This window comes from Armigeres subalbatus, chromosome 2 (genome assembly GCF_024139115.2).
Source record: "Armigeres subalbatus isolate Guangzhou_Male chromosome 2, GZ_Asu_2, whole genome shotgun sequence".
Classification (NCBI taxonomy): domain Eukaryota; kingdom Metazoa; phylum Arthropoda; class Insecta; order Diptera; family Culicidae; genus Armigeres; species Armigeres subalbatus.
The window spans coordinates 129,251,360-129,264,042 of NC_085140.1; the positions used below are offsets into that span (position 1 = coordinate 129,251,360).

At 38.9% G+C, this 12,683-nt stretch overlaps 1 protein-coding gene across 1 annotated transcript in view; it reads left to right on the forward strand.

Moving 5' to 3' along the window:
* Window positions 1-12,683, forward strand: part of LOC134210843 (uncharacterized) — a 441,718-nt gene that overhangs the window by 381,233 nt on the left and 47,802 nt on the right. The window contains exon 3 of the mRNA XM_062687193.1: window positions 8,183-8,367. Within this exon, the coding sequence (XP_062543177.1) occupies window positions 8,183-8,367 (185 nt within the window). The remainder of the gene's footprint in view (window positions 1-8,182; window positions 8,368-12,683) is intronic.

Below are 12,683 nucleotides of genomic sequence, written 5' to 3' on the forward strand. Positions count from 1 at the left end.
CGTGCATTTCCTTGAAGACAATGTTAAAGCCTTAACATGTTCTCCGCCTCGGTATATCCGCACATCTCGGTAGAGTTGTTATAGCTGGTGATGGCCAATCCGAAGAGATTCCACTAAAATTCGGCAGATCTTTTGGAATTACGTGACGTGCTGTTAACTGCTGTGCAGGTGGTCCAGACCACGGAAGGGGAAAATCAAATTTTCAAAAAATTCAAACTCACCCGCGATCTTACTTTTAAATTATCAAGTGATAAAAATTCGCAAGCGATTAAGAATCGTTTGCCGTTTACCGTTACATTTTTAACTCTTTTTCCTTGCTACCATGAAACCATAACACCAAATATAAGATACAGGGTTCGGGATGCTCACTCAATATCAGGAGCACAGGATGCTCCTACACGAAAAATTTCGGGGAAAAAATCGCTTTTCGAAAAAAAAACAGTCTGCAGAGTGATAACCATTTTTCGCGCACTTCGATTGCACCGGGAAGTTGGTTTGCTCGTTTTCTTTCATATCCGAGCTTTTTCGGTGCCATCAGCAATGCTAACAGGAGCAGCCTTTGTGGTACAAATAACCTGTCACCAACTTTGTTTGCAGATGACACAGGTCTCTCAGCCAAAGGGCGAAGCCTTCGAGTCATTTGTAGTAGATTGCAAAAAAGTTTGGATATTTTCTCCACTTACTTGCAAAAATGGAAAATTTCCCCGAATGCTTCCAAAACTCAGCTTATAATTTTCCCACATAAGCCGAGAGCTTCTTATTTGAAACCTTCTAGCAGACATATTGTCACTATGAATGGGGTTCCAATGAATTGGTCTAGCGAAGCTTAATATTTAGGACTTCTGCTAGATCAAAAATTAACTTTTAAAAATCACATTGAAGGCCTTCAAGCCAAATGTAACAAATATATTAAGTGTCTATATCCACTTATAAACAGAAAATCAAAACTTTGTCTTAAGGTCACTCCTGACGGAATCCAAGTTTAAAAGTGCTCGCGTTTTCGGGGGCACACCACTCGATACGGAAGCAAAACACAACTGTCATTTTTATTACTTCATGCATGCTGCGACGCAGCAAAGCTAAATCAACAAAAATGACAGTTGTGCGCCGCCTCTGAATCGAGTGGTGTGCCCCCGAAAACGCGAGCACTTTTAATCTTGGATTCCGTCAGGAGTGGCCTTAAGAACAAACTTTTGATTTACAAACAAATTTTTAGACCTGCCATGTTGTATGCTGTGCCAATATGGACTAGTTGCTGCAATACCAAAAAGAAGGCACTCCAGAGGATTCAAAATAAAATTTTGAAAATGATTCTGAAGTTGCCTCCGTGGTATAGTACCAATGAACTTCATAGAATTTCTAATATTGAGGCATTGCAACAAATGTCCAACAAAATAATTTCCAATTTTAGACAAAAAGTATAAAATAGGTTAAGCTTAGTTTAAGTTGAAAACATTGTAATTCCTACATGGTTCAATTCAACCAGAGGAAAAATTCTAACTGCCAGAGGCAATTGAAATGTATTAATAATAGCTAAAAAGTAACAAAGCAAATAAGGATGATAGTGTTAAGAAAACACGGAACACCTAGTCTAAGATATGAATGCATGTATTAGATAATTAGCAAATAAAATTAGTTGAAAAAAAAAACCTGTCACCAACATGCAGATAGCGTGGTAGTGTGGCTAGGGTGAGCGCATCCCTTTGACTATTATTGTTGATATTCTGGGTTCGAGTCCCGCCGTGGCCATACAATTTTTATAATTGTTCTGCGATAATTCTCACGAAAAGTGAGTGAGAGATAAAAGTGACGAAACGAAAAAGGAATTTCATCTAATAGGCACGATTTTCGTTTATCTTCTTAGGCTAGCTCTAGAGAAATGATTGGTAGGTGAATGACGTTGCTCGCTATAAACAACGAAAATAGATTCTCCCTGGGCCCGCAAAACGCTTGCTTTGTTCTCATCGAAACGACAAGTCGATATAACGGGAATGTTGACAATTAGCTGTTATTAGTAAAGATTAATGTTTAGATGAAAATTCTGTGTTTATTATCGTTTGAATACAAAATTTGAGAAGTTGTCACTACTGCAAATTGCAATCATTAACAAACACTGTCCACAAACACTGGGTCCACTAGATTGTGTATAGGTGTATTTTTTGATAGTAGCATATTGGAATCTTTATTTTTCTGCAGATGATGTCGTATACTATAAGGAAGTTGTTTGACCGCGTTTATGGTAGTTTGATACCTGATTTCTCATCGATGGTTGTACTAGAGGCGTGGGATGACTTGATGAGGCTGCTTCATATGGTGATGAACTCCTTATTTCGCCTTTTCTTACTGCGACCGCAAAAACTGTAGTTCTCTTTCAGGTCCTCATCGAATAGTGAACATATTGGCTTGAAACGTCCTTGATGGATGCAGCATTGTAGTCGCCACCGCTGGCTGTATGTACTGGCTGGAATAGTTCCGTGTGAGGCTTCACCTGCTCTTGTATCTACGGCGGGTTTCAAAGACTATTCCGTTGCGATTGCTCACCACCTCGATGAACAGTACAAGGTGATTGCTGGTAGATCAACCCGAATATATCAGCCTTGGTTTGCATCTGACATGTGTTGCGATAGAAACGCAACTCCTACAGGAGTTGCGATAGAAACGGTACAATTGGAAACCCACGATCCAGAAGCATAACTGGTCGTAAGATACGGAAGATGTATAGTGGACGTCACTGGGGTAGATAGGATATCAACGACGGACGCTGAAGTTGGGATACCGCTAGTTGTAGTCGGAACTGCTTCTAGCGACAAACGGTCGATGGTCGGAATAACATTTTCTGTTTTCGATTACGCTGTCGCTGAAATACTTAACCAGTCTCTCACCTTCGAAATGCCACTACGACGCACGGTGCCCCCAGAAGCGAATATTATCGCACTTTCATGAACCTCCGTGGTTTTCTCACGAAAAGAAAGCTTTGTGCACCAGGAAAAGGATACGGGGAGTTTTAAAATCTTTCATGGGTGAAATTTTGAATACGCCCTATTTTAAAATTGTATGGTTTTCCCCATGTACAGCAAAATATAAATAGGGTAAAACGTCCTATCGTTGTGGTATGCCCTAATGTTGCGGTAGTGTTAAAGAAGTCCATTCTGGATATAATACCATTGCAAACAATTGTGGGTACGCTAAAACTCTTCGGATTAACGACTAGAACAGCTTTTGTTTGACAAAATTTCATTCAAAACGATGAAAAATTCACATTTTTCGTTAAAAATTTGAATCCTTTGAGCCTATTATTGCGGTAGTGCTAAGGTCCTATTGTTGCGGTATCGCTCTCCATAAGAATTACATGCAATACCGCAACAATAGGACTGACCTTCAAAAAATATCGCAACGATAGGCAACTGCGTCCTATTATTGCGGTAGTTTGTTTTTATGGTGATAAAAACAAAGCAACATAACTTCAGCACAATTGACGTAATATTTACGAAACTATAGTTAACGAGCATCCTATCCAACTACTCCAATGTGGAAATCGACTATCAGGTAATTTTCGAAGAATTTTTGTAATCAATTTTGTTTCGACACGGTGCTTAACCCCTCCATAATAGGTCGTTTTACCCTATATAGTGCTTTCATTTTCAATAGTAATTAAATCAAGTATTGTTGAAATGCCAGTAGCAATACAAATAAATGAATGTTTTTCGGCATTTGGGTAATGTGCCCAGCCCAAGTGAGTTTGTCATACAATAAAACTGGTCGAACTATGAATGTGATGGAAAAACAGTGCTGAACGCGTAAGTTTTGCTCTTAATTGCAAAGTTTACTCTCCAGATTAGACAATCCAATGTTTTCAAGGTAATAAACCCATATGTCAAGACACGTTATAATATTGAGTAAGTGATATGTTCCTAATGATCATGAAGAATGAAGATCGATCACGAAAAGCGCCGCAACTTAGTTTACGCTAAAGATGGGCGTTCAGATCCGGAACCGTTAAAATGATCCGGATCTCTAAAGTGAGTGGGTGATTCGTGGATCATTTTTCAAAAGATCCGGTTCACTAAATCAGTAAATTGTTTGACAAGGAATTGTTTGAGGAAATAATAAAATTAAAAGTTCATTGTTTGTAATCCATATGCTTGAAAACAAGAAAGGGTGAAGTTGTTGTCAGTACGGTTCAAAAGTGTGAGCCTGAATGACGAACGTTTCACTATTTTGCATTCTTCTTGCGTTTTGTTCTAAGGATCCGATCCGCATGAAAGATCCGGATCATTGTAATGAATGACCCAGATCTGATTCGTTCATCAAAGTGATCCGTTTTGCTCATCTCTAGTTTACGCCATGTGTTTGGAAAAGAAATCCTAATAAAAGATATGAGCAAAGGCCAATTCACTATTGCATTATCACGAAAAATTCAACGAATTTTATTGGATAATAGGTATTGTAAGAGTGTCACATGTAAACATAATTCCTAATGCATCAGTAATAGTCTGAGCACAGAGATGTAAAATTGAATGATTAAAATAAGAACAAATCACTGGTTACAAAAACTTACAAGGACAGATAAATCAACCCAAAACATGAGTTCAAAAAACCTACTGAAGAGAACATCGCAACAAAATTTACCCAAAATTTGGGTAGTTTTTCCTGTCTTTGATTCTGATAGAACGAGAGCAAGATGCAAGCACCTCACTGGGGTTGTTCGGCCCTGGGAGGGAGAAACAGATTCAAAAAATGTGTGTGTCAAGCTGAGCCGAAATCTAGCTGTCATGACATGTCAGTGCGAGCCCAGAACAAAACTCTCGTCAAGAAAATTTTCCAAGGCAATATAACAACAATAACACACAAAACAAAATTTGGTTTTTTTAAGGTGGCGCCTACGTTGATAATTTAGTCTTGTTGAAAATTTGCTTGTTTTCTGGCGACAGTATTTATTTATTAGATGTGTAGTATCAAAAGCTTCCTCCCAGGTCCGGCCCAATAACCCAAATTTGAGTAAATTGATTATTCTCAATTTTCTGTGTATCAAAGTTCACTTTGGGTAAATTAAACTTAGCTTTCAGTAATTTTTTACATGTGATTCAATACATTCAAAGTTAATTGCCTATATGCCGGGTATTAAGCCACCCGGAGTGGAAATTAATTACTATGTCTGAAACTTGATTATGCATATGTACAACATGTGATAGATTTAGTTCGGAAAAGGTATTGGAGGGTAACCGCCCCTTCGGTGGGGTTTGATCCCACGACCCCAGTGGGATTCAAAGCAAACTACCTAGTGCTAGAAAAGTAATTTTATTTAAAATTGGGGTATTGGCCAAAAGTACGGTTTTGACTGAAGACAACCCACTTTCTGGTAGCTTTGGTTTTCCGTGTAGCAAAAGACTCAATACTTATGCAATCTTTAAACGACCAGCTTACCCTGATAAAATCTTGAAGATTGTAGCTACACTTGCACAATTCCCTCGATTCTCAAAAGCAAAAAACGCTGATTTTGCAGTAGTATAACCTTCAAGCTGTAATTTTATTTAATGCATGTTAATTTTAGTTGTCTGTGTCTTTAGTGTTTAGTGTCTTAGTATTTCATCAAATTACAGCCGATTCTTTTTTTACACGGATTATTTTCACACGGATTTTTTTTACACGGATTTTTTTACAGGGATTTATTTTTACACGGAACGCATCCCGCATATTAAGAAAGACCCGGTTACTTTTTTTGCATGGATTCTCAAAACAACGCGGATTATTTTTACACGGTTTCTCGAAATAATACAGATTATTTTTATACGGATTTTTTTCACACTACTCACGCATCCCCCTTTAACAAAAGAATTGGGTGTACTTACATTTTAGTTCGAATTTGTGTACTATGTGTGTAACAATGTATTTTATCTAGGATAATCAATTTAGAATAAATAAAAATACATAAATAAAGTTCAAAATAAAAAATAGAATTAGATTTTATTTAGAATATTGAAATAACACGTTTTCAAGCTATTGCGTCTTGGTTGTATGTCTGGTTTGATTTGTGTCGAAGTATTCAATAGCATGTGTATTCCTTTCGCTGTCATATGTCACGTCAAGTCATCCGCCAGTTCTGTCAACGCACCTATGATAATAAGACGAAAGTGTTGCCAGCCCAGCGGTGGTCGTTCCAACAACGCTGTTGCAACTGAATAGAAGGCAATTACGGGGTCTAATGCCAACTAACTTCGTAATATTTTAAAGTCATTTTTGTCATTTTATTGTCAGAGTCAAATCATTTTGTCAGTTTTTATGTTATTTAGATGTCTATTGTCATTATGTTCGCTCTAAATCTACCGAGGCAGTTTTTTTTTGACTCACATGAAACATGTTGTCCAATGCTTCATCGTAGAAACTGAATTGGAAGTTTTTTTTTATCAAATATAAGAAAGTATTCAATCCCCGGCTCATAAAAATGACAAGTTAATAACTTTTGAAGCAGTTCTCCAGCCGTACAAGGATCATGTCGTCCATATGGACACTGTTGAACTGGATCAAAAGACATTATATTTATAATTTTGATAGATATCCCATTCCATATATATATATATATATATATATATATATATATATATATATATATATATATATATATATATATATATATATATATATATATATATATATATTAGGGTGGTTCAAAAAATCGATTTTGCTCCACAGTGCTCGTCTGATTCTTTATCATGTTCTGAGTGTCCTCTGAAAATTTGAGCTCATTTGGATTAAAACTGATTTAGCACAAGCGATTTCAAGTTTGCATGCAAATTAGTACGGGGAAATTTATTTTTTCAGTATACTGTAAATGACGCTTCCGCATTGAGCGCAGGTTAAAAGAAAACCTACATAGCTAAAAGGAATACTCAACAGCTTTCACCCAACGAAAACCGCATGTTGATTGATCGCCCCAATAATTAGTAATCGATTTTAATACAGGTTGCGAATCTTTAGTCATGATCGTTAAACTTCTTTGAGGGCATCACTGAAATGTGCAGTGCAACATAGTAGCCTGAATTTGTGTGTGCTATCTTTCGCGCCACGAGCAGCAATGTTGCCTGTTGAGGAGTTATGCAATTAGCTCCAGAAAACCATGGTATAGATTAAATTCGATTACTAATTATTGGAACGATCAATTAAGATGCGGTTTTCACTGAGTGAAAGATGTTGAGTATTCCTTTTAGCTATGTAGGTTTTCTTTTAACCTGCGCTTAATGGGGAAGCGTCATCAACAGTATAATGGAAAAATAAATTTCCCCATACTAATTTGCATGCAAACTTGAAATCGCTTGTGCTAAATCAGTTTTAATCCAAATGAGCTCAAATTTTCAGAGGACACTCAGAACATGATAAAGAATCAGATGATCACTGTGGAGCAAAATCGTTTTTTTGAACCACCCTAATATATATATTGGGGTTTGTGTAGGGGTTATCACGCCTATCTAGAGAGTAGGAGGTTGAGGGTTCGAGTCCCTCCAAGACACGTGGATTCTTTTTCGCAAATTTCATATCAATTTGTCCATTTCGAAACATGTGCTGTGCATATGCACAGCCAAGATATTTAACAAAAAAATGGTTTTCGTACGGCCGAGTTGCCGAATAATATGCAATTAATTATATCATTGTCATTTCGTTGTCAAGGTAGTCTAAGACTATCATTATGTTCTATCAAGTAGGGGGAAAGACGGCTTTGGCAGGTTTTGTTCTATTATTGGCAGGGGGGTTTTGTCGACCAAATTTTATGAAATTTGGCCACAAAATTCTTTGATATGCAAAGAATGTTTAGGCCAAATTTGAGCCTAGTCAGTCATAAAACCCCCGCCCCGCCAATAATAGAACAAAACCTGCCAAAGCCGTCATTCCCCCTAGCTTAATCGTTTCCAAACTAACTGTTATTATCTATAATGTACTGATGATTAGCTATGAGTCCGGATTCCCTCTTTGGTGGCAAAGTAAAGCTTTTTCACGCCTATGAATAAAAAATAATGCCTAAAAAAATATCTTGGAAGCAATGAATCTAGGTTTGTTTGATGTTTGATTGAAATGCTTGCGTAAATTATTTCTACGCTATTTATTTTTCGATAATTCTCCTTCAAAAATAATTTCCTATTTCAATAACATCAACGAATGCTAATTATCCTACCATTCATTCTCTTTTCAGCTCCCCATCGGAACGTTCCCGGAAGGGCTGCTGCGGCCATTGGTTCGCCGGGCCACCACTGCGGGCGCTCATCGCAGTGGTGGCCCTGGGCGGTGTGGCGTGCGCCCTCGGGGGCGCAGCACTTGGCGCGACGGGACTTGCCGGGTCACCTACCTCACATCTGACGGCGGCCTTACTTATGATTGGTGAGTAGACGACCATCATGGAAGGGATATAAATAACCAAGCTGCTCCACCGGTAGACATTCTCGTGTTGTTTCGCGGTTCTATTTGTTGGAATTAGGCATCCCTCAAACAAACGCGACGCGACAATCACGACGCGATTCTATCGCTTGGCGACTGCGATTCTGTCGTCGTTGGTATGGAAGCGTCAATGGAAAATTGCCTGCCGCGACTCAACGATAAAATCGCGGCGATGAAATCGCTTAGGTCTGGGGGTGCCTTTATTCGGGAAGGGTCAAAAAGTCGGAAACATCATTAAGTGCTGCCATGAAATTCCATGAGGAAATAAAAACCCCGCATTTCCATCATCGTAGCCGTAGTCATATTCTTCTGTTCAGCACCGCCACCGTTGAACAAGATGAAGTTGCACAACAACAGGAAGCAATACCGCTCAACTGCACGGCCGGAAAATGCATGTTACAGGAAATGAGAAAAACAGCATACATTTCATTTCCGCCTGCTGTTGATGACGTCGTTCTAGTCCTGGCCATAGTCGAACCTGACAGCGGCAAGGAACGCCTTGTACTGGTTTCGCACTGCTTGTAACTGTACGGGTTCATGCGATTCCGATTCCGGGAAAACGATAAACGGTGCAGAATCCGAAACGTTGTCAAAAGCCCGTTTTATCGATTTCGTAGAATTGCAATGCATTAATCAATTTGGGGGGACGCCATAAAACGGAGCTTGAAAACTTCACCCGCTGGTTGTATCACACACCTCCGCGAAGCGCAATAAAGCATCCACCTACCACCCACATCAACGCTTGTGGAAAAAAGTATGAATTCAATTATTTTTTGTGTCCAAAGTTCGTGTGCATCCAAAAAAGTTCCATCGTGTGATCCAAACAGGAAAAATAGGTTTCCGCCGCGAATTCAATTTATTTTCGGGTATAGCAAGCGCGAGAAACGAAAAACAGCCACGAAATTGTTCCATTAGAATATGGGAGTGGTTGTCAAATGGTAACTGGGTGGACATTGAGTAACAAATGTTTTATTAACACTTGACAATATTAACTTTTCATAGTACAGGGAAACTTTTTACGCGTCTTATTTTGAACAACCAATATTCAGCAAATGTAGCACGAAAACTAATATAATATAAAGCTTCTTGAGTCTTAACTCAAAGTCTAGAAATGAAACGACCTTTAGGCAAATTATTACGCAATAAGAGTCCCAAAACTTTCACGCAACATCACTCTAAACATGTTATGAACCTCGACCTATTTTATAAAGAACCTCTGCTCTCGCAGTTACCATTCCCGTGGCACAAAAACACGAAGAAAAAAATACATCCTGTAATCGGATTTGTCGAGCTTCACCACAGTGTCGAGAGGGATAAAAATAACATCTCATAGCCAAAGTACGATTGGAAAGTGCAAAAAAGTGGAAATTCTCTATGCAACCCCGATGAATCATTTTTCGAGGAATTACAAAACTTTTAGCTGTTTGTATCTGCCGGCACTTCCGCCGACCTCCGAAATCGGCTTTTCATCATTCCACGGTGCGCCATTCCTAGTGTAGGCGAAGCAGTTCCACTTCCCAAGCAGGATCCCTCTCAGTAGTAGTTGGTAGGGGTTTTTGTGAATAAATTATGGCCACTTGCTGACTGGAAATTCATGAGGTGGTGGTGGGTTGGTTGACTGTTAAGTGATGAGTGTGGAGCCCAATTTCTTCGAGCGTGGCTGAATTATAGCTCGGCTTTACTTGGAAACCATTAACCGTTAGTTGTATCTTAGTAAATGAAGCGGAAGCTAGCAACTGAGAAAAGTTGATAGAGTGGTCGTTCTTAATTGTTTGCTAACTTTTGTTATGGGTGATTGATGGGATGATGGGATTAATTTTGCTTGTTTGAAGGCTTTGTTTCTAGTGCTTCGTTCGGCTCGGGAGATTTTTAAGAGGTATAGAATTAGGATTACATTTATATATTAATAGTTTGTTATGTCCTCATATGTTTGTGATAATAAAAAAACAAAACGTCTTTTCAGTGAGAAATCTTTCAAAGGCCACCGTGATTCATCCCATTCCTAATAAACAAATAGAATGGTTTGTACCCTATGCAAACTGCTGTAGTACTATGGACGACCCAGCGTTCTCGAGCCAAGTATTCACGAGGCGGAGAAGAAGCAAACTATTTGCAAATGCAACCGCAAGTGAGCCCTACCGTTCGCCCAACAGCAAACATACTTGTGCCGAATACGCAAACAGAGATATGCACACAAAGATGTCTCACTTTTGTGTGGATGCTTGCGGCTTTCCTGGCTTATCTCGAAACTTTCAATTTGATCTGTAGGTGATGATTTTGTATAGCAGCAATTACAATTAAGGAAATCTTTCTCAACTCAGTACTGTATCCCTGGTAGAGGTGAATTAAATTTTGCTGTGATATTAGTTTTTGTTATTTTTATGTTATTTATGTTAAGAATAACAGAAAACAGCATTGCAACAACAAATTGAAAATTTGTTATTTATTTGTAATGTAAAGAACAAATTTTGCAATTATAATCAAATTTATTATTAATTTACCATTTGAATTTTGAGCATAGCAATAATAACTGATTTTATTATTTTCTTTCTATAAATATTTTGCTATTGGTTTGGTATTAGAAGCCGCCAGAACCGAAAATGGGCTTTCATACTGTTTTCATCTTCTATCCTATATCTACAACTTGACTAGTTCAAGCAACTGTTAGACTTGAGCGGGGAAAAAAATAGAAGGGCTGTGTACAATACACTACCACAGATAGACGTTGGACAACGTAAGGACATCGTTGCGATATTCCCCCGTAAGGGTTCTTTTTAAAATAACGTAACGCTAAATTTGGTGATTTTGGACCTGTGGTAAAATTTTCTTCAAGGACTGATGGGACCGCTTTTCACTCACCATCACATATCTCGAACGAAATGACTCGCCCGCTCGGGAAAGTAGCTTTCTTGTAGTCAATAACGTAAACCCTGTAGGTCCGCCCTTTTGGTGACTGTTATGGTTGCACATAAAATTTGCACCCATACCGATTTACAAAGAGGCGGGACTTCTTTATCGATTACAAGAAAGCTGCTTCCACGCCAGCGCAAGCCATTTCGTTCGAGACGTCGCGGAAAGCGAAGAGCGGTCCCAGCATAGGAATGGAAGGAAATTTATTCCCACCGATGGCGTGGGTCGTGTGGTCGTCATCGTGTTTTGCTGCAGTATATTTCTGTATCGGTGGCGTCCAAAGTGCCATCGATTACCAATTATCAGTGCAAGCTGCTCTCAAACCACAATTTTCTTGCAAATTCAAACTTTCTAGTGGTTGCTGTTAGTAATTCAAAAGACGCATTATTTAAAATTTATCGGTTCTTCTCAGGACCAACATCTTTTCAAGAAAAATTATGGAAATTCTAATATCATCTTCCTAACTTAGACGTACATGTTCACATGACGTTGTCCAACGTCAAAATCCTTGTTTCGGTATCAAATTAGAATATGACCACCATTTCATTAGAACCCATTTGGGAACCCGTTAACCAATACGAATCTCTGCCATTGAACCTTATCCTCAGAATCCAATGAACCTCCGCATGAACTAGTGGCAAATGCAGAGGTGTTCTCGGCTTGCAGTGGGTGAGTGATTGCATCATCAATTCCTTCTCATCCCCGATAGAGGTTGTTTATTTGATTAATTTTTCATCTTACTCATCTGACTGTACATTCAAAATTTTGACAAAGAAGAAAACGTGACAGAACAAAGAAAACGTACTTCAAGCAAAGAACAAATATCATCGTCTTGAACAGGGTTGTCTAAAGAACTTGGTCAAACTTGGCAAAAGACTACGTAGGATCATGTTGTCCACACTTCGTGCTTCAAGATGAAGGAAATCCCGACGTCGTATTGTCCTCTCCGGAGCGTAGACGTTGACATCGGCTAGAATAGTCAGTGCATCAATTTCTCCTTTCAGCATTTTTGCAATGAATACAGCTTACGCGATTGAACGTCGGAGTTTCTAATCCGAGAAGTTGACAGCGTTGCCCATAAGGTGACAAATTGGAAGGGTCGTTTCACGGAAGAAAGCGAAGGACAAACCGAACGATTTTTTTCTGTATTGATTAAATTCTGGTAATCGAATTAGCGTGTAAAGAACACCAGGCTACAGCACTTGACTCCAGAATGGATCGTACTAGCGAGCAGTACACTGCCCATGATCGCATATTTGTCCCATATGAATAGGAAATCCAGCAAAGATGGGACTATATGCGATCATAGGCAGTACAGCGACCGCATGCAGTGTGGATCTCGAAACTCT